The 23,343-nt window shown below is 36.6% G+C and overlaps 1 protein-coding gene across 2 annotated transcripts; it reads left to right on the forward strand.

Annotated features, from left to right (window-relative positions):
• Positions 1–23,104, forward strand: SERINC1 (serine incorporator 1). 2 transcript variants are annotated; one of them, XM_017345341.4, is made up of 11 exons: positions 1–120; positions 9,622–9,742; positions 10,356–10,517; positions 12,581–12,750; positions 14,623–14,702; positions 15,193–15,330; positions 16,246–16,415; positions 16,526–16,616; positions 19,243–19,387; positions 19,500–19,730; positions 21,436–23,104. In XM_017345341.4, exons 3-11 carry the CDS (start codon positions 10,482–10,484, stop codon positions 21,569–21,571), a joined length of 1,197 nt encoding a protein of 398 aa, XP_017200830.1. In that variant the 5' UTR covers positions 1–120; positions 9,622–9,742; positions 10,356–10,481; the 3' UTR covers positions 21,572–23,104. The 2 variants fall into 2 exon arrangements, with proteins under 2 accessions (XP_017200830.1, XP_002714841.1); XM_002714795.6 differs by lacking the exon at positions 9,622–9,742.
• Positions 23,105–23,343: the final 239 nt, after the last annotated feature.

Raw genomic sequence — 23,343 nt, forward strand, 5'->3', positions numbered from 1 at the left:
GGATAGTAAATAAGTCTCGAAAGGCAGAGAAGGCGCTGTCTCCATCTTGTTGGCATCTCCTTCTCTGGCGACGTTGTGAAGATGGGGGGAGTCCTGGGGCTCTGCTCTATGGCGAGCTGGGTAAGGTTTTTTGTGTTTTTTATTTTGCGGGCTTAGGGCGCTAGCATGAGAATGGGAAAAGAAAGCGAATCGTATACTCCTGGGTATGGCCTGGTGGGGACGTGATACTCCACCCAGCAGGGGCCTTCTGTCCCATTTTCTTCCTGTTTTCTCTGGTGACTCTGACTCAGCTTCGGGGCCTTGGGGATTGCGAAAGAGTGATTGTGATGCCGTGGGGGTGCGGTGGGAATGTGAGCCTGACTGGAACGAAAGAGATGAAGCAGAGAGCGGGCATCCCCGCCCCGCTCCCCCGTTCTGAATGCTGCGTACCATTCTTTCAGGTCCCTTCTGGCTGTTTCCTTTTGTAGCTGCATAGGCCATCTCTGCAACGGTCTTCAGCCCTTTCCTTCCGTGGGGCACCCCCTCTCTTCACCTTTTTTCCCTGCGACCTCAGGCTGCAGCCCTGCTTTCCCTGGAGGCCTATCGGCCTCATTGTTCTGATTGTGCAGATGCTGATTAAGAAGTGCCCTTTATTTGGGACAGCCTGACAGTATTATTAATGTTGAAAAATTGTTTCTTGAAATAAGAAGCCCTAGCTTTGCCTATAGGTGTTCACCTTTAATGGTATCGAGGATTTTTTTTTTTTTTGGCTTTACTTCTCCAGCCATAATTTGAATACTTGGAAAAGCTGATTATTTCTCTGGTGTTAAATATCATGTGTCTTGACATACAGAATGTGTGTGTTATCTGAAATTCGAAGCTTAATTAGGTTTGTACTGTGTTTTGATAAGATACAGAGTTATTGGAGTGAAACCATTTTCATTATAGTGGCAAGATTTCTTGATTCAGGTGGCACAATTAAACTTCAATTTATTGAAGATAATCTCTCCTTCCAAAAAAAAAAAAAAAAAAACAGAAAAAACACAAGATAGTTAATAAAGATATTTGTATTTGGGTGATTGATTTAGGTTCAAATAATTTTCTGAAGACTTATTTATTTATTTATTTGAAAGGCAGAGTGATAGAGTAAGAGACCAAGAGGTATCTTCTCATCTTCTGGTTTATTCCCAAACGGCTGCAACAACCAGGTCTAGGTCAGGGTGAAGATAGGAGCCAGGAACTCCATACTGATCTCTACATGGGTGGCAGGGGCCCAGGTACTTAAGCCATCTTCTTTCTCAGGCTCATTAGCTTGAAGCTGGATCAGAAAGCAGAGCAGCCAGGATTCAAGCCAGCACTCTCCTATGGGTTGCTGACATCCCAGTGACAATTTACCTGGTTCTGCCTCAGTGCTGACTCCAGATCATATTTCTTTCATCTGTGAATTGTAAATTCTACTTTTAACAATTGCTTGTCTGACTTCCCACATGATACCATTTTGCATATGTATATATTAACCAATGTATTTTAATCAAATAATTTGTGGAGGTTATTACTCCAGCCAGGCCATTCTCTTGACTGTATTGTATTTCTTTTGTAATTAAGCCTGGAAACCTGATATATTTTATCTCAAAAAGCTTTAGAGAATATATGGACTGTTTTAGACAAAAGAGGCTTGAATATATAGACTGTTTTATACAAAAGAGGCAAATTTAGAGTAAAAAATAAAAAAGCACTAAGAATTCGTAACAGTTATTATGATTGTTTTCATTTTTTGGAACTTGTTTTGTAATTTAATTTGTATGTCAGAATTTGCCCAGTTATCAAGTGGATGTGCTGTATTTCTCAAAGATTGTAGAGATTAGGAAGAAGGGATGCATATCTTCTATTTGTTCTCATTCTCCAGTTATGAGCAGCCTTTTTTGTGTCAAGGACAATGATGGTTTAAAATTTATTTTTTAGTAGTTTTTTGGTTGTTTTGTATGTATGTTGTGTGTTTCAGTATTCATAGGGAGCATCATGGGCAAAAATTACATTCTTATATTTTTATAATTCAGGTCACCATTTTTCTTAACTAGAAAAATGTTCAAGACAAAATTGACACTTTTAATTGCTCTTCCTACTAAAATACTTTAGAAAGTTACTAACAACAAAGCTGTTTTTCCATCTTCTGATGCTTGATCTCTGACAGATAGAAAAGCTTGGTGGCCAAGGTTGCTGCTCATCATGCTTCTAGTTGCTTGACTGTTCTGAAAGTATTTCTGTTATAGCATGCACTTTGAGTCATCCTTTTTTCCCTTTTCTTCTTGTGCTCCTGTCTTAAGTGCAGATGGATACTAATGAAAGAGAATTTGCCTTCTGATGTACAAATCTATCTCTTCCACATTCTTATCCGCCATTATGTTCTTTCATTGATCTAGTGGTTTGGACAAATTAAAAGTCGTTCACATTTTCAGAAGTAGTATTCAGATCATTAAATTAGAGCAGGTAAGCCAGAGTTAAAAATAAACCAGGGGGATGGGCATTTGGCACAGTGCTCAAGAAGCAGCTTTGGACACCTGCATCCCAAATTGGAGTGCCTGGGTTTGAGTTCCAGGGCTGCACCAGATTCCAGCTTCTTGCTAATATATACTCTTGGAGGCAAAAGTCATGGCCTAACTACTTGGGCCCCTGACACCCATGTGGGAGATCCAGATCTAGTTCTGGGCTTTTAGTTTCCACCTGGCATAGCCTATTCTGTTGGGGGTGTTTGAAGAGTGAATCAGTGGATGTGGGGAGGGTCGGTCTGTTTTTCTCTGTAAGTAAAATGAAAAAGTACAAATAAAAAATTTGTAGACTTATTTGATAAAAATTTTCATTTATAAGATAATTGTAGAAAATTCCCAATGAGAGAAACAAGAGAAAAATTCTATGTAATGCCACTATGCAGAGGTTGTGGTGTTAATTTTTTTTATTCACTATTAAGATGCCCAGAATTAAACTGATAGACTGATCATAATCCTTGGCTGATGACAGTATCACTTTTAACTGATACGTAGTTATGTCTTGTTGATGAATGATTACTAAGAATATCATGGACATCTCTGGACCTCATACTTAGTGCTATAACTACATTACCAGCCATTTATAACTACTTATGTGTTTTTCCCTATCCCAATCTCTATATTGGTATTAGTGAATAGAGTTGATTTTTTAAAAATAAGTGGACCTTGAATATAGTAACCATCATTTCTTTTTCCAAGACATTTAATGTAGTTAAGAAATAGCTAGTAATTACTGAGTGTCTTTCTTGTGTCAGCCTCTGCTAGGTTTTCATTTTTGAATACAATAACTTGTTTTTGTAGAAATGATTCATAGTTATAGTGAAGCAGTGCATAATACAAAAAAAGAAAATGTCACCGGGGCCGGCCAGCGCTGTGGTATAGTAGGTAAAGCTGCTGCCTGAGGTGCCAATATCCCATATAGGTGCTGTTTTGGGTCCCAACTGCTCCATTTCTGATCCAGCTCCCTGATCATATGCCTGGGAAAGCAGTAGAGGATGGCCCATGTGCTTGAGTCCCTGCACCCACATGGGAGACCTGGAGGAAGCTCCTAGCTCCTGGCTTTGGACCAGACCAGCTCCAGCTGTTGCCGCCATTTCAGGAGTGAACCAGTGGTTGGAAGATCTCTTTTTCTGTCTCTCTCTCCCTTTCTCTGAAGCTTGGCCTTTCAGATAAAAAAAAAATAAAGAAAAAAAGAAAATGCCACCAAAAAAATCCTAGCACCACTAACGTTTCTTCTGTCTCAGTGCATGTATATAAATGGATGGATGGATGAACAAAAATATTTTTAGAGTTAGTAGCATGCTAAACATAATCATTAACAGCATAAACAAGTAATTAAGCCTAATTTATCTTGATTTTAACAAAGGAAAAATTAAAGAAATTTCTGAATTTTTTTCAGAATGTAGTAAATGTAGTAAAATGTAGTAAACATTTCTTCATTGGGAGAGTTTGCTATAATGATACCCCTAAGAATGTGTATTTATTGCAGGTAGTTTTCAACTGGGCATGATTTTGCCTCCCAATGGATATTTGGCAGTGTCTGCATATATTTCTCATTGTCACAGTTTGGGTGAGGGCACCACTAGCATCTAGTGGGTAGCTGCCAGGATGCTATTAATCATTCTTTAATGTGCAGGATAGCCCCCAACAACAAAAAAGTATTCAATCCAAATGGTATAGTGCTGTGGTTTAGAAATCCTGTTTTAAGTTTAAAGATTAAGTTTAACTTGAAATTAAAGTAAATTTTTAAGGACATTTTAATTTTAGATCAACTGCTATGAAAGGTGGAAGAAGTTAATGTTCTCCCATACTCTTGCATCCAACCTCTAATTGTATAGGATGTTTTTAGTTCCTAGATTTTTTTAAAGATTTATTTATTTATTTGGAAAGCAAAGTTAAAGGGAGGGAGAGACAAAATTTTCCATCTGCTGGTCACCCTCCAAATGACTATACTAGCCAGGGCTGGGCCAGACCAAAGCCAGGAGCCAGGAGCTTCATCTGGGTCTCCCACATGGGTGCAGGGACCCAAGAAGTTGGGTCACCCTCCTCTGCTTTCCCATGCACATTAGCAGGCAGCTGGATTGAAAGTGGAGTAGCCAGGACTTGAACTGGCACCTATATGGGATGCTTGCATTGCAGGCAGTGGCTTAACCTGCTATGCCCCAGTGCTGGCTCCCATTTATCAAATTTTTTTGAAATCAAAATTCAGCATACACATGGTTCTATGTAACTTAAGGAAAACCATACTCCATTCCCTTTCTGCTCTTTGGGGGCAATGTTCCTTTAAGTATTTATATTTCTAAATAAAATTCATATAGTCTATTCTTGATTTTTTTTGTTTAATTTATTTGGTTTAAACGTTGTCTTTTTTTTTTTTTAAGATTTATTATTTATTTGAAAGGCAGATTTATAGAGAGGCAGAGGCTGAAAGAGAGAGAGAGAGAGAGAAAGGTTCACTCCCCAGATGGCTGCAACTGCTGGAGCTGTGCCAATCCGATGCCAGGAGCCAGGAGCTTCCTCCGGGTTTCCCACGTGGGTGCAAGGTCCCAAGAACTTGAGCCATCTTCCACTGCTTTCCCAGGCCATAACAGAGAGCTGGATCAGAAGTGGGGCAGCTGGGACCCGAACTGGCACCCATATGGGATGCTTGCACTGCCTTACCCGCTGCGCCACAGCACTGGCCCAACATTGTCTATTAACCAGAGAAGATGAAGATTTAGCATGTGTTGGTTAATCTCAACTGGCTCTCATCCCCCACACCCACACAAATCACACTCATGATTCCCTCTTACCTTTGTATAAAACTTACAGGTTTGGTTAAATGACCATTATTGTTTTTATTGAAGTGAGTTTGTATTATTAAAAAAATTGTAAGCACTTAAGTATTATTTTCATTTTCAGTGATTTAAGAGAGAGAGAGAGAGAGAGCGAGCACTCCCTTCTTCTGGTTTACACCTCAAGTATCTACAACAGCCTGTGCTGGGCCTAGCTGAAGATGGGTGCCAGGAGTTAAATCTTGGTCTCGCATGTGAGTGGCAAGGAGTCAAGTATTTGAGCCATTACTTCTGCCACACAGCGTGTACGTTAGTGGGAATCTGGACTCAGAAACAGCTGAAACTGGAACCTAGGCACTCCTGTCTGGCATGCAAGCATCTTTAACTACTAAGCCAAATGTCTGCCTGTCTTTATTGCTTTTATTACTATGTAATACTCTTCACTCAGACCATATAATAAATGTATAGTGATTTTTTCCTGGCAAACACAATTTTTGTATTCATTGAAATTATTGCTTGCTTTGTTTACTACGTAATTTAATTCCAAACTTTTTTCCAACTGGGTACAGATCTCAGTACATTTATGCATGTGATGATTAATCTAACAGTGAAGGTTCTCTCTCACATAATCTTCAGACCTGCTCTAGTCTGTACTGGTACTCACTGTTTTTCTTTCTTCATTTTCTTTTTCTTTCTCTCTCTCTTTCTCTTTCATTTGGAAGAGTTACACAGACAGAGAAGGAGAGGCAGAAAGAGAGAGAGATATCTTCCATCTGCTGGTTCTCTCCCCAATTGGCTGCAACAGCCAGAGCTGTGCTAATCCGAAGCCAGGAGCTTCTTCTGGGTCTCCCATGTGGATGCAGGGGCCCAAGGACTTGGGCCATCTGCTGCTTTCCCAGGCCATAGCAGAGAGCTGGATTGGAAGTGGAGCAGCCAGGATACCAACTGGCGTCCATATGGGATGCCAGCACTGCAGGTGGCAGCTTTACCTGCTATGCCACAGCACCAGCCCCTGGTACTCACTGTTTGATCCAGGGTCTCACTTCAATCTCAGTTGAGCATATGTTTTGCCTCTGTGTTGGGCTGAGATAATTTTTTCCGTATTTCCTTCCCTTTTTTTTTAGTTTATGGTCATTTTTTGAAGTAGAGCTCCCTGAGGAAAGATTGTAGGGTATACACTTTGAATGGGCATAGAATTCTAGATTGGAAGTCATTTTCCATCAGGTTTTTAAGGAATTGTTCCTTTGCAAATTGATTTGCAGTGTTCCAGTATGGTTTTTGGGGATTTGAAGTCATTCTATAAAGCTTTTCAGTGTGATCTTTTCATCTTTTTTCTCCCACGCCCCCACCAGGTGATTACCTTTCTTGAATTTTCAATTATTTTCTTACCTGTGTTTTCTCTATTTTGTTTCTTTCTTGTGCTTCTTGGACTCAACCCTTAGGTTTCTCTTTTCCTATTTTTGATCTTATTGGCTGTTTTCCACTGAAAGAATTTTTCTTGTTCTGTATTCCATTTTAATTGTATCATGTTACTGAAATACTACCCTTTCTTTATAGTAGAAATATGAATTTTTTATGATTTTATTTCTCTTTATAGTTTATTTCCTTTAGATGCCCTCCCTATTATTTCTTTTTGTTCATGTTAGAGTTCCTGTTGGTGTCCAGTTGTCCTTGGCTGGCTGTTCATGTTTAGGATTTGGACACTAAAGAGTTTGGTAGGACTTGTCAATTTGACATTACAGTGACATAATCTAGCTATGCTATTTGTAGAAGCATATCCAGGGCTGTTGATGTATCCACAGCAAAGTCCTAATCTCCTGCCTGGAGAATATACCTGCATTCTGGCACCAAATGGGGACACATTCAGTCTGTAAAGTTTAATTTAATTTTTTTATAATATTATGCCCCTGCTTTCCACTCTACTTGGTATTATCTGTTAAGACCCCTCTGTTTTATTCTTTTCAGTTAACTAGAATAAGAAATAGAATGAAATCTTTGAATCTTAACTGCTCTTTGGAAAGACATTCAGCCAATCCTACTTATTTCCCTATCTACCTTGAGTGTCTTCTTAAAATTAGGTAATAGGAGTCTTCCAGCTTCACCCTTCATTCAGACTGCTTGAACTATTCTAGTTCTTGCCTTTCTACATAAAATTTTATTTTTATTTCTGTAAACTGTTGCTGGGATTGTAATTGGAATTAGGTGAATCTGTAGATCAATTTTGAAAAAAATTGACATTTTAAAAATATTGAGTCCTCGGCCAGTGCCGTGGATCACTTGGTTAATTTTCCGCCTGCGGCACCGGCATCCCATTTGGGCGCTGGGTTCTAGTCCCGGCTGCTCCTCTTCTGGTCCAGCTCTCTGCTGTGGCCCGGGAGGGCAGTAAAGGATGGCCCAAGTGCTTGGGCCTTGCACCCTCATGGGAGACCAGGAGGAAGCACCTGGCTCCTGGCTTTGGATCAGCGCAGCGCTGGCTGTGGCAGCGATTTGGGGGGTGAACCAACGGAAGGAAGACCTTTCTCTCTGTCTCTCTCTCTCACCGTCTATAACTCTACCTGTCAAAAAAAAAAAAAAAAAAAAAAACAACAACATTAAGTCCTGCAGTCCATAGATCCAGTGTGTCTTGATGGTTACTTAGGCCATTGAGTCAGTGTTTTGTACTTTTATGTATATTTCTTTTAATGTAATTATTGACCTTGTATCCTGTGGCCTTAGAAAACTTGGTGTTGTGCATTTTTTGTAAGTTCTTTGGACTTCGCGTGTGGACAGTTTCTGTTATGTGTCAGTTGTGCAGTTTTGTGTCTTCTCTTCCTTTTTTTTTTTTTTTTTTTTTTTTTTTTGACAGGCAGAGTGGACAGTGAGAGAGAGACGGAGAGAAAGGTCTTCCTTTGCTGTTGGTTCACCCTCCAATGGCCACCACGGCCGGCGCACTGCTGCCAGCGCACCACGCTGATCCGATGGCAGGAGCCAGGTGCTTCTCCTGGTCTCCCATGGGGTGCAGGGCCCAAGCACTTGGGCCATCCTCCACTGCACTCCCTGGCCACAGCAGAGAGCTGGCCTGGAAGAGGGGCAACCGGGACAGAACCCGGCGCCCCGACCGGGACTAGAACCCGGTGTGCCGGCGCTGCAAAGTGGAGGATTAGCCTATTGAGCCACGGCTCCTGCCGCAGTTGGTGTTTCTTATTTCTTGCCTGATTCATTGTATTTGCTAGGATCCTAAGTGTAAAACTGAATACAAATAGCAAGAACAAATATCCTTGCTTTGTTTCAGATCTTAGGGGGAAATCATTCAGACTTAAGTATGGAAAAAAAGCTGTAAATAATTTGTAAATATCCTTTATCACTTCCATTTACCAGCAGAGATGTTCTCTTCCTTGTTTGCTGAAATCTTTGATCATAAATGGTATGGAATTTTTTTCAAATGATTTTTCTACATATATTGAGATAACCATAGGGGTTTTTCTTTTCTCTGTTATTATGGTATTGTAATGAATTTAATTTTCTGAAATTGATACATGCTTTCCCAGACTTAACTCCACTTCATCATAGTTTTTTATAGGTTAAGTATACCTAATTTGAAATACTCAGAACCCAAAGTGTTTTAGATCTTGAAATTTTTTAGGTTTGGGGGTATTTGCATAGATTCTACAGGTTAGGTATCCCTAATTGGAAAATACAAAACTTGAAATGCTCCAAAATCTCAGAACATTTTGGATTTTTGGATTAGGGATGCTCAACCTGTCCATTTTATATTGCTGTTTTTGACTTACTGAATTTTGTTGGGAATTCTTATGTTTATAAGATACTTATAAGATACTTTACAAGATACTTTTAAAAGTTTATGTTTAAAAAGAAGTTTATGTAAAATGGAATTAAAAAGTAAGCTTATTTTGGAGCAAAAAGATTATGAAAGCTATTGTTTTTTCATAACACACATTTTTCCAAGATCTTTCTGTGGACTCATGTGCCTGAATTACCATGAGTGACTTGGTGAAGTTTTCATCATCTTTATTTGGCTAGGGCTTCATAGAGCTGCTTGGATCTGTGAATTTATATCTTTCATTAAATTTAGCAGAAATCTTGGCAGTTAATTCCTCAAAATAACCTCTTTTTTTTTTTCTTCCTCAAGGCTACAGTGTCACTTACTAAGCTGCTTGAAGTTATGTCACAATACTCTGATTCTTTATTTTTCATTTTGCTTGTTTTCATTTTGGATCATGTCTGTTGCTACGTTCAGATTTGTTCACTTTCTGCCGATTTACTAGTGTATATTTTTTTCTGTTTGATATGGGTCTTATAAATTATATTTCCTTACGATGCTGTAGATACACGATGCCTCCTTAAATATGTGGAATATAGCACTGAAACAGATGGTCCACCTTTCTGAAGTCTGGCAGTGTGTTTAGTCTCTCCCCACGTTGTGGTCAACCTTAAGGAGAATACTTGGTATTTTGCTTTTCTGATATATTTATTGTTAAATGCCCTGTACCAATACTTACCTTCCTGGACAGAAAGATATCCTAATTCCTGTGATGTATTTTACTCATTAGTGTGGCATTCATTAGAGAAAGTAGTTGACCTACACTGTTCACTTATTCTTTGTAGCTTGACTACAGTTGGAGTTTTCATTATTATCACCCCCAAGTCAGAAGAGATAGGATATCAACTCACTTTTTATTCCTCTGCTGACATCGTCAGAATTCTGTAGATTTACCTTTATTGTATCTGGGAGCAAGGGGACAGGATTTGGAGGTGGGCTTAGCAGCTGTGCTATTCATAAATACACCACATTTTTAGTTAAACTTTGCTTTTTTTTTTCTCCTTCCCTTGTTGTTTTAACTTTATTTTGCTTGGTATAGAGGCAAGAGCTTTTACTGTTTATCTTTCTTCCAACTTTGCTCAGAATTACTGTTTTTTAGTTTATACATAACATATATGAACCAAATATTTTTGGCTGTTAATTATTTTCAGTCTGTTTTTTTTTTCTTTTTTGAAGTAGAATGTAGATTTTGTTGTATCATTTTATACTGTACTGATTTTTTAATACTGTTTTTCCCAGATACCATGTTTGTGTGGTAGTGCACCATGTTTGCTGTGCCGATGCTGTCCTAGTGGAAACAACTCCACTGTAACTAGATTGATCTATGCACTTTTCTTGCTAGTTGGAGTGTGTGTGGCTTGTGTAATGTTAATACCAGGAATGGAAGAACAACTGAATAAGGTTAGTCTTTCTTCTTATTTATTGAATAAGTGGGGTGTATGTGTGTGTATTAAACTAATGTTTAGGTATTAAAGAGAGAATAATGTAAAAAGATGGTATGTAATCCCAGTATTAATAGCTCAATCTTTTATGAAAGACAAAGGAAACATAAATCTTGTTAACTTTTAAAAACTTATAGAAAATGTGGTAATTCAAGAAAAGAAGTAATTCTAACTCAGCAAATGGCTTAATCTTAGTAGTTCTCAAATGGAAAAAGATATTTTACAAATGAGTAGAATTTTTTATGTAGAGATTGGAAACTAGGAAGCACTAAGAATATGAAAAAGCTTTTTAAACAGAGCATCTGTGTTTTAGGAAGATTAATTTAATAGTTAAGAAAGAATAGAATCAGGCAGTTAAATATAGAGGCTATTGCAGTAGTATAATCAAAAAAGTATAAAGGACTTGAAATAGGTTTTTCTGGATATAGAATTGACTGAGTCTGGTTTTTAAAAATTGGCAGTAATGGAATCATAAATAAAAGGCAGGTTTTGATTCTTGAAAACTGGAAGGAAAGTATTGTTGAAACAAAAAGAAAAATTTGAGAGTTTTGTTTTTGTTTTTGTTTGTTTGGTTTCTTCCCCCAGGGAATCAGGTTGTGAAAAAAATTAGGGAAAATAAATTTCTAACATGTTGACTTGGAAGTATGGCTTCATATACTTGTATTATGTCTTAGTTCATGCTGCTGTAACAAGAATATTATAGATTGAGTAATTTAAACAACAAAAATTTACTTCTCATAATTCTGAAGCCTAGATGTCTGAGGTCAGGATGCCAGCATGGTCAAGTTCTGGTTAGGGTCCTCTTCCTGGCTTACAGATGGCCATCTTTTCTTGTCTCCTCACATGGCAGAAAGAGAGAAAAAGCAGCAAGCTTTCTCCCCTCTCTTCTAGTAGGAACTCTGTCCTCATGATCTAATTAACTCCTAAAGGCCCCACTTCCTAATACCATCACATTGTGGGTCAGGTTACATATAAATTTTTGAGTTGATACAAACAAAATCATAAAAGTACTCCAACAGGAAATAGAAAACATAGGTAACTCAAAGAGAAATCAGAGCTAATAATGGTCTTGGGGAGTGAGTGAAAGTTTGAAACAGTAGAAGTTTATACTGAAGGCCATTCAGAGTACACAGTGCTAGAACTTTGCCAAAGCCTCTCCGTTAATGAGAGTTGGTAGAGAAAGGGAAACCTGAAGGATTATTGAGAAACAAAGAATCAAGAGAACATACAGTCTTCAGGAAAAAGAGTTTTAAGAATAATGGTGTAGTGTCTGTTTAAAAAATAAATAAAGAACTTTGTGAGAGTTAATTAGCCTATGGATTTGACAACTAGTATCCTATAAAAATAGTTTCTTTAAAGTGCTGGGGCTGGAAGGAATGGAAAAAAATAATTATGTCTCATACATATGAATAGCACATAAGTTTTGAGCAGTATTCCTACTTATTTCACACACAAAAAATCTGTTTTGCATTCTGAATACAGTGTGACTTTCTGAAATGGTCACTAGTTCTTTACAGGATTCTGACTCAAAATACAGAACTACTACCAGCTCATATGCCATTTAGCCAAGTGCATTTAAAATTGAAAATAGCACTTGTAGAATAGGGGTCAAAACCCAAAATATATTTAAGTAGCATTGACTTTTAAAAGCCATTATTATTTTCTGTGGTGCTTAGAAACCGACTTATTCTAGGATCCTTTAAACTAACTTTCTCTTTTTAGACATGCAGTTTAGTTTAGCACAAAAGAGTGTAAGATTTAAAAATTTAGAATGAATCTTTAGCCCAGAGTAAACATATAGTTCAGAAGGACATTGTTAGTTTATTATTTGCTTATGGAAATTTAACTCTTCATTTTATTGTTAAAATTTACCAGACTTGCCTTGATTGTGTATTCATTATACACTGTAATGTACACTTCATTTTTCAAATGTTAAATAAAACTTTAAACTTTTTGCATAAGATTTTTCAGTTTTATTTAATGAAAAAACATGGATCATATGCTCCTTCTTTGTTTCTCTAGATTCCTGGATTTTGTGAGAATGAGAAAGGTGTTGTCCCTTGTAATATTCTGGTTGGCTATAAAGCTGTATACCGTTTGTGCTTTGGATTGGCTATGTTCTATCTTCTCCTTTCTTTACTAATGATCAAAGTGAAGAGCAGCAGTGATCCTAGAGCTGCAGTACACAATGGGTGAGTTTTTGGGTAAATTTCAATATAGAAGTCTGAATAGACACTTAGTAATTTTGAGTCTGCCCCCCAAAATTTTAAGGTCTAATAAATTTTTTTTGTCCGTGAATGACAAGGTAAGATCATTTCTTTCTCTACCAAAGAATGTCAGACTCGATATTAAATAATAGTTTAGATAATTTGTTAGCATAACCTCTGGTTCATGTTGCTTTATATTTTCATACTAAATAGAGGATCTGTACATCTGTAACTATTAAAAGAAGAGCTGTTTCTGTATCTCCTTTTAGCTTTTTGTGAATGAGTTCCACTACATAGAACTCTGTTTCTTAGACTTACAGTGCAGCCAAAGTAGAAAACTTTAACAGTAAAAAGGGTATTGATTTTTAAAAAATGATTAATTGCTTTGGAGAACCCATAGTGAAACTTCTGAGCTCATTTATCAATTTCCCTTAACAGAGTGATACAGTTGGTACTCTACTTGAATGCTGGGGATTTTATTTTTTATTTTACCTGTTTTTATTCCCCCCACCCCCCGACTAGTTAAATTTTTAAAAAGTATCTGCTGTTGCTTATCTAATTACATGTGCCACCAAAGACAGGAGGAACAAGCTAATGGACTATAACTAGTAATGGGAAAATTTGATGTGACAGGTAGATTTTAATTTTGTCTCCTTAAATATTGGTTGTTTTACATTATTAAACATTTGAATTGAGGCATTTTTCATGTGTTTATTAAAACTATTCCTTTGTATACTGCACCTTATATTTTGACATACTACCCCACTTATTATAATCTCATTTTATCATAATGAATTAGTGAACTAAGTAAAGATTTCAACAGTTTGTGCACTCACATAGAAACACAAAGTATAAAGTACTGTTTGAGTAGTAGTTTTGCTGGTAAATCACATAGTACAACACATTAAGGATGGAGATCCTACTTGGGGAGTAAGTGTACAGTGACTCCTGTTGTTGACTTAACAATTGACACTCTTATTTATGACGTCAGTAATCTCCCGAGGCTCTTGTGATGAGCTGCCAAGGCTATGGAAGCCTCTTGAGTTTTCCAACTGCGATCTTATTTAGACAAGGCCATAGTCAAAGTGGAAGTTCTCTCCTCCCTTTAGAGAAAGGTACCTCCTTCTTTGACAGGCTGTTCTTTCTGCTGGGATCTCACTCACAGAGATCTTTCATGTAGGTTGTTTTTTTTTTTTTTTTTTTTTTTCTTTTCTTTTCTTTTTTTTTTGGCCACAGTGTCTTGGCTTTCCATGCCTGAGATACTCTCATGGGCTTTTTAGTCAGATATGAATGCCTTAAGGGCTGATTCTGAGGCCAGAGTGCTGTTTAGGACTTCTGCCATTCTATGAGTTGCTGTGTATCCCGCTTCCCATATGGGATCGATTTCTCCTTTTTAATTCTATCAGTTATTACTAGCAGACACTAGTCTTGTTTATGTGATCCCTTTGACACTTAATCCTATTGTTATGATTAATTATGAACTGAAACTGATCCCTTTGAGTAGTGAGATGGCATTGGTACATGCCACCTTGATGGGATTGAATTGGAATCTTCGGGCACATTTCTAACTCTACCATTAGGGGTAAATCTGAGTGAGCATGTGCCAAACTGTACATCTCCTCCCTCTCTTATTCCCACTCTTATATTTAACAGAGATCACTTTTCAGTTAAATTTAAATGCCTAAGTATAATTGTGTGTTAATTAAAGAGTTAAACCAATGGTATTAAGTAGAATAAAAAAAAATACTAAAAGGAATAAAATAGTAAGTTGTTCCTCGACACTCTTTAAAGATTTCATATATGAAATTATTTGTTGAAGTTACATTTATTCATTTAAAAATTATATTTTTGTTTTAGATTCTGGTTCTTTAAATTTGCTGCGGCGATTGCAATTATTATTGGGGCATTCTTTATTCCAGAAGGAACTTTTACAACTGGTAAGAGATCTTTGTTTTTGTTTTTTAAATTATTTGATGTTGATGGTTTATAAAACAACTGACATAATTGTTGCCTGGGACCATGAACCTGCTTGTTTCTTTCCTAATTTTACTTGCCTTTTTTTTCCTTTTCTTTTTTTTTTTTTTTTTTACGTTTTATTTCAGAATAAAATTTTTGAATTCACAAATCAGAATTTTTGGGATGCTTACAGAGTTCTCCCATACTCCTCATCCCATTTCTCCTATTAACATAATATTAGTATCTTTGTCTCAATGAACCATATCTAGCTTCCCCTGTATTTTTCAATCAAAACTCCTTTTATCCTTCTCATCTCTCCTAGCCTGTAGTAATCAATACTGTGTTCAGATTGAGTTGAGGCATATATAAAGTTGTGTTTTTGTGTGTGTGTGTCCTGAGGTTGTAAAAAGAAAAATGAGTAACGAAAACTAAACCAGTCTTTGATTTGTATGTATGCTTTTTTCCTTTCAGTGTGGTTTTATGTAGGAATGGCAGGTGCCTTTTGCTTCATTCTTATACAATTAGTCTTACTTATTGATTTTGCACATTCATGGAATGAATCGTGGGTTGAAAAAATGGAAGAAGGGAATTCAAGATGTTGGTATGCAGGTAAGCTTCTGTCTCACAAAATATCTTCAAGATAGTTGAGTTCTGAACAGATATGTACCATCTAGGGAAGTTACTTAAAATTTTTATGGTCTGTCTTCTGTAATGAGGAGATTATAGTTGAGCAGCATCATACCACATTTGTATCAGCAACTTACTACACTGAGAGATCTGTTGATAGATTAACTTGGAATATACCAAGAATTAGGAAAGAATTCAAAAGAACCCAAATAGCTTAACTAAATGTTAATCTAATACAAGGGTTTTTATCTGTTTTGTTTTCACTGTATGTGTCCTAGGACATTTTAGGCATTCAAAAATAGCTGTTGGATAGGATTCCCCCAACAGCAAGGCAAATCTATTTAAGTACTTCTATGTTGAACATAAATTAGCACAAAGACTAAAAACCATGTGTGTATGTTGAAGTTTACATAGAAGTGACTTAGGTTATCTTATTAAATAATAATTACTTTTGTATAACATTTTGAAGGTTTTAATTGATTAGGAAAAGCATTATTTTGAGGGTCTAACATTAACAATGAAAATGATTTAGTTTCTTAATGCCTTTATTTACAACTAAATGATTATTTTTTCTAACACTAAGAAATAATTCTAGTTATTTTTATTTAAAAAATGACTGATGTGTAGATGGTTTGTAAGCTATATAATACAGATAATACTACTAATTAAAAGTCTATTACTAACTTAACTGTTCTTGAAAATAGTGAGCTATGTGAAAAAACTAGAATCCTTAAACAGTCATGTTCAGAATTTTCTTTCCTGCTTGTATAGCTTGCCTAACACTGATAATGCTGGTTACTTAAAATATATTTTTGATAAAATGACTTTTAAAACAAGTCCCGTGTCTAATTCCTAATAATTGTAACATCTACTTTTTCCATTGTATTTCTTTTACAGCCTTATTATCAGCAACAGCTCTGAATTACCTGCTGTCTTTAGTTGCTGTCGTCTTGTTCTTTGTGTACTATACTCATCCAGCCGGTTGTTCAGAAAATAAGGCGTTTATCAGTGTCAACATGCTCCTGTGTATTGGTGCTTCTGTAATGTCTATACTGCCAAAAATCCAGGTATGCCGTTCATCATATTAGTTTTTCTGAAACTTATGCCTTTCTAAATTTTCATAAATCTTGAATGGTGTCAATATTTATCTGTGTTGCTTAATATTTTTCTTTTGTAGGAGTCACAACCAAGATCTGGTTTATTACAGTCTTCAGTAATTACAGTCTACACAATGTATTTGACATGGTCTGCTATGACCAATGAACCAGGTTTGTTTTGTTTGTATTTGTTTTTAATGAATTCTGCAGTATTTTTATTCAAAGATGATCATTTTGTGAGATTAAGCTAGTTAAAAGTAGCCTGCTGTAGGAATTAAATAGTATAGCATTTTCATCTTCGAAGTATTAATATCTTTTTCCACTTCATTTCTTCCTTCACTAACAGTTGTCTGAATGCTTTAGGAAGTTACATGAAAATTTCAAAAACTGTATCTAATTTTCATAGTGCATAAGATAGTTGTGTAAAGAAATAAAAGCTCAAACAATTATTTGCATGTTTTAAACAATTTTTTTCACATTATTATTTTTTCTTCTGACTGCTGGTAATTGAATATAATTTGACCTTTCTTTTTCCATGTTTATTTATTTAGTTTTTTATTTTTTTGCCAGGCAGAGTTAGATAGTGAGAGAGACAGAGAGAGAGAGTTAGAGATAGTGAGAGAGAGACAGAGAGAAAGGTCTTCCTTCCGTTGGTTCACCCCCAAATGGCTGCTATGACCGGAGCTATGCTGATCTGAAGCCAGGAGCTAGGTACTTCTTCCCAGTCTCCCATGCAGGTGCAGGGACCCAAGCACTTGGGCCATCCTCCACTGCCCTCCCAGGCCACAGCAGAGAGCTGGACTGGAAGAGGAGCAACCGGGACTAGTACCTGGTGCCCCATCCGGGATTAGAACCCTGGGGTGCCGGTGCCATAGGCAGAGGATTAGCCAAGTGAGCCACGGCGCTGGCCTTCCATGTTTATTTGAAAGGCAAATAGAAATCTTCAATCCATGTCTCCCACATGGGTGGCAGTCACTCAAGTACATGATTCATCATCTGCCTCCTCAGGTGTGCATTAGCAGGAGGCTGGAATCTAAGGTGGAGCCAGGACTCGCACCTAGGCACTCTGAATGATATGGGATGTGAGCTTTCCAAATGGTGTTTTAATCCCTGGGCCAGATACCACCCCTGATAAATAAGCTTTGTTATAAATCTCTTTTTAGGCCAGTTTTGTTGCATTCTATAAATAGAGAAACAAATACATTTTATTTGGGAGGAGAGAAGGTAGTAAGTGTTTTTAGAAAAGGACGAAAATGATCTCTTTAAGAAAAACCATTATAAACTGTCTTACCTGCATCTCATTTCAGTGAGTTTACAAGCACTATAGGTGCTTTAATCATTTAATGGAGAAAGATAGGAGTTTCTATTTTTAGTATATTAAATGAAAGAATCTTTATTTTTTTCCAAATAACTGATTTAAAAAATAATTATTAATAAATTATTTTAGAGATTAGTCTTACCCATTTTCACTAATAAGATGGAGTTTGACAGATCTGGCTTTGAAAAAGGAAAAAATACGTATTTCAGACACATTGCTGAATATTTAACTAATGTTGCTTCTAGGCTTAGAAAAGAACAAAGAACATTAGGTCCAGGGCAGGCATTTGGCTTAGAAGTTGCCTAACTTGTGCAAAGTACTCATATTGGAGTACTTTGAATTTAAGTCCCAGCTTCACTTCCAATTCCAGCTTCCTGCTAATAAGCACCCTGGGAGGCAGCAGGTGATGGCGTAAGTACTTGGGCCCCTGTCACCTGCATTAGGTTGCAGGCTTTCTGCCTTCCACCACCAGGCCAGTCCTAGCTATTACAGGCATCTGGGAGTGAAGCAGCAGATGGAAGATTATTCTCTGTCTCCCTGCCTTTCAAATAAATGAAAATAGATAAATTTTTAAAATACATACAAAAAAATAAGCATTACGTCCTGAGGCCTTGCTTGGTAATTTCCACAAATGGTTTTATATGTTTTTTTTTTTTTAATATTTTTGGAACATTGAACTTTGACAAATTTAATATAAAGGCAGTTATTGACTCCTCATAATATGTGATAGAAAAACTAGTGGCCGGCGCCGCGGCTCAATAGGCTAATCCTCTGCCTGCGGCGCCAGCACACCAGGTTCTAGTCCCGGTCGGGGCGCTGGATTCTGTCCTGGTTGCTCCTCTTTCAGTCCAGCTCTCTGCTGTAGCCCGGTAGTGCAGTGGAGGATGGCCCAAGTGCTTGGGCCCTGCACCCCATGGGAGACCAGGAGAAGCACCTGGCTCCCGGCTTCGGATCAGCGCGGTGCACCGGCCGCAGTGGCCATTGAGGGGTGAACCAACAGAAAAGGAAAACCTTTCTCTCTGTCTCTGTCTCACCGTCCACTCTGCCTGTCAAAAAAAAAAAGAAAAAAGGAAAAAGAAAAGAAAAACTAGTACATTAGAACCATCTGCATTTTATTTCTAACTTCATGGAATTTTACTGACTTTAGGGAGGTCATCTGAATTTTGGATTTTTCTGAGGAGTTAAAATGTCATGTATCTTTCAGCTCTAAGATGGAGTTGAAAATAGAATGATTGACCTTTGCATGGACTTCTATAAAAGTACCCAGCAGTATAAAGTTCAAAAAGAATAACAACAAAAATATCATAAAGATATCATTAATAAATACAAGTTGCCTTCAAGCATTTTGTACATTTCCCAGCAAAACTCTGAATTTTCAAGGATACCAAGAATTAAATTAAACAGCTCTAATTATGCCCTAAAATATTAAATTTATCATATTATTCTGACATTTTAATTTCACCTTAATTTATGTTACAGAAACAAATTGCAACCCAAGTCTTTTAAGCATAATTGGCTTCAATACAACAAGCAGCATCCCAAAGGATGGGCAGTCTGTCCAGTGGTGGCATGCTCAAGGAATTGTAGGATTAATCCTCTTTTTATTGTGTGTGTTTTACTCAAGGTAAAAAAATATATATAAAGCTGTGATTTTTTTTTTAAACAACTCCATGTGTTCATTTAGAAATCATTTCTTTAAAAATACATTTTCTCTCTTCCTGAACTCTTTCATGTAGCATTCGTACTTCGAACAATAGTCAGGTTAATAAACTGACACTCACGAGTGATGAATCAACATTAATAGAAGATGGTGGAGCCAGAAGTGATGGATCACTGGAGGATGGTGATGATGTTCACCGAGCCGTGGATAATGAAAGAGATGGTGTCACTTACAGCTACTCCTTCTTTCACTTCATGCTTTTCCTGGCTTCACTTTATATCATGATGACACTTACCAACTGGTACAGGTACTTACATTTGACAGAAACTTTGGACATGGGAATTTCTGATGGCTTTTACATGGTTCTTTCATAGAACATGATGTGCTGTGAAATACTTTTACACTTTAATGTATTTCAAAATTTACAGCTAAATATTTACACAGTGAAACCAGTGTGAAAAATGCACTTAATTTCCTTGATTTAGTAATAGAAACATTGAAATGGCTCTAGATGTTGAAGTCATGAGAATTTTTTTGACAGAAATTCATGTTTATAGTTGACCTAACACAACATTTTACTTTTTTAGTACTGTAAACCTGTTCTCAACATAGACAGCAAAAGATAGCTTTTTCTTGTCTTTTGTTTGAACTTTATTAAATGTTGAAAATTTTTAAATTGAGTTTGACTGTATTAAGTAGATGGATCCTTAGAATTCAATAATTGATGCTCTTTTTATCATTTCAGAACTAATCTCTTCTGGTAAGAGGAAGACAATTTTTTAAAAATTGATTTTGTTTAAGTAATTATTGAATGATTTGCTGTAAAACTTAATTTGAACTATATGCTTTGGGCAGTTCTTTTTTTAAAGATTGATTTATTTGAAAAGCAGTGTTAGAGAGAGAGAGGGAGGAGGGTGAGTGAGCAAGCTTGCATTGGCAGGTTCACTCCCTAAATTGCCACAGTAGTCAGGGATAGGCCAGATCGACACCAGAAGCTTTATCTGGGTCTGCCACTTAGGTGCAGGGGCCCAAGGACTTGGGACAACCTCTGCTGCTTTCCCAGGCAGTAGAAGGGAGCTGGATTGGAAGTGGGATCTTGGACTCCAACCAGCCCCCAAATGGGATGCCGGCATTGCAGGTAGCAGCTTAACCTATTACAATATTAGGCCCCAAGATTTATTTTGTTTATTTAAAAGGCACAGTTACTGAAAGAGAGAGACAGCTCACTAGCAAGGAGCTGGATCCGAAGTAGAACAGCCTGGACTTGAACTGGCACCCATATGGGATGACAGCATTGCAGGTGGAAGCTTTATCTGCTATGCCACAATATTGGCTCCACCCTTAAACTAAGATGACTTTCAGTAGCCTCAAAAAATGAAGAAAAAAATTACTCTTCACTGCATTTTTTATGAGCAGCTTTTATTGGTATTTATTATTAAAATATATATTATAAAAAAATCCCTACGTTGCAGCATATTAAGCTGTAAGAATCCAATAGTTCACAATAATTCAGAGATTTTGGCTGTCAGATAATGGTAAATGTTAAAATTTTAGATAAAAAGATTTTTTTTCAGTAATGCAAACAACAGCTAAATTTGGGATACATTTATTTTCTAGTCTCTTAAATCTGAGAGGGCAGGGATAATAGAGGTAATGTGGATCCCCATGTATACTTTGAACTGTCTTTTATGTAATAGTAACATGTTATCCAGAGGTCATATTCCATTTCTATCTAATAAAAATGCCAGAAATACATATAGTGCTTCAGAGCAAGGTGCAAAAGAATTATTTCAGAGGCCCATGTATTTTACTCCATTAAAGGAAATTCTTGAATTTTACCTTTACACTAGCTATTATATCAGTATGGAAAGCAAGACAGATTAGAGGCAGCAACTATATTTTGGTATCACAAATAACCTACAAAGAATACTCTGTATTAATGAAACTTACTAACTTGATGGCTGATAATCTAACCCTTGTCCCCTAACCTTTTCTTATTTTCCACATTTTAGGTATGAGCCCTCTCGTGAGATGAAAAGTCAGTGGACAGCTGTCTGGGTGAAAATCTCTTCCAGTTGGATTGGCATCGTGTTATATGTTTGGACACTGGTGGCACCACTTGTTCTTACAAATCGTGATTTTGACTGAATGGGACTTATGGCATGCAGGTCCCACTTCGATCTGTGCTTATTTGAAATTAATTAACAGTATTCCCAACTTTTCTAAAAGGTGTGTGTGTTTGTGGGTGTGTATGTGTGTGTGCACGCATGTGCTTCCCATGTAACTTCCCCAAGTGTTGTTCTAGCATGAATTAAATTTTACTGCTTGCCATTTTATTTATTATTTTCTTGCCAAGTACATTGTGAGTATGGTAGTAAGTTAGAAAAGTGGACATCAAGTAGGTTTATTTAATCTCTGCTTTGTACCTGTGAAACTAGGGTAAAAGCAAAAAAACTGTCAGTTTGATTTTACAGTTGTGTTAGACCTTAAACTTTTAGAAAATATAAATGTTTGGCTGCCTTTTGAAATACAAGGGATCTTCAAAGCATTTATGGAAAATATGTATTATGAAAACATGGATGGATTTCAGAATTTTTATGTACCAAAATAAACCTATCTTTAATTTCTTTTTCCATGAACTTTTTGAGGTATCCTTGCATTTGGTGTGTTGCCTCATAGAAGATGGCAAAGAGTATAGCTATTTAAGTACCAGTTGTCTAAAAAATCTTGTCAGATTTTTCCTTTGAAATGAAGGTGAGGAACTTAAATAGAAAGGGAATGTTTGATGGAAAACACTGTAGGTTATGGACAGAGGTTGAAGCATAGAGCCTTCAAAGAAAGATCATTGGTGCTTGGGTACTAAATTAAATACCCAGTGAGACTGTAATCTGAGTAGAGATGGCCTTCACTAAAAAATTGTTTTGGTCCTTATAAACCTGTACAAAAGTATGTGCTCGACACATATGCTAGAAATTTTGAAAGATTTAGATGAGGATTTTGTACAGGATAATCATGGATTTAGAAGGAAGTTGTTGAAAATTATTTTGAAAGTTGGGTTTGTTAGGGCAAGAAGAAACTGCAAATGCGAAGCTTTAGTGTAAGCACTTAGGTAAAATCTAGTCCAGTGCTCTCATTTTAAAGATGAAGAAGCTAAAGTACAGGCTTAAATAGCTGATTTAGTGGCAAAGCTAGGGAATTCCAAGCCTTCTCAAAATAGCTAGCATTCTCTGACATTGAAAAATAGTTTGTGTTCAAAATACATTCGAATTGATGATTTTAAACCTTGTTAGAGGTGCATAATTAAGTGATATGGATTGCTGGTGTCCATGATGCCTTTTACTCATCGAAGTCAGGAGAATGACAGAAAGTTGTAGAATAAAACTCCAGTTAATAGATTACATAATTCAAAAGGCTTGCTTTTGTTTTTCCTGCCATGAAACTGAAATATATAGATTATTATACTCTTTTGACCTGAAAAATCAAGTAGTATGACAGATAGAAAATCTTAGTTGTTTTATGTGTTATTAGTGTATAATGAAGCTTTTAAAATCTACATTTGCTTCTTTAAAAATATATAACAACTCAACTTAATTCCCCAGCCTTATTCTGTATATTGATATTGTATTCCACAATTTTGAATGGCTGTGTTCTATCTCTAAATAAATGAATTCAGAGAACGTGTATATTGTCTTAATTATTCAGCCACTCAAATTTAAGTGGCTGTAATACTCAATCCTACTTTTTTCTTGTATAAGAAAGAACCTGACACTAAAGGGTAACTGCCCATTTCTGTCTTGATAATTGAATTGTTTTGAAGGTGATTTTTATTTGGTTGCCTGTAAATGACCCCTGAACTTGGATATCAAAGGTAAAGTGGTATTGTCCCACTGGAGAGCCTTCAGTACATGGAACTAGTTGGT

Source organism: Oryctolagus cuniculus, chromosome 5 (assembly GCF_051225735.1).
Source record: "Oryctolagus cuniculus isolate XC-2025 breed Fujian yellow rabbit chromosome 5, ASM5122573v1, whole genome shotgun sequence".
Lineage (NCBI taxonomy): Eukaryota > Metazoa > Chordata > Mammalia > Lagomorpha > Leporidae > Oryctolagus > Oryctolagus cuniculus.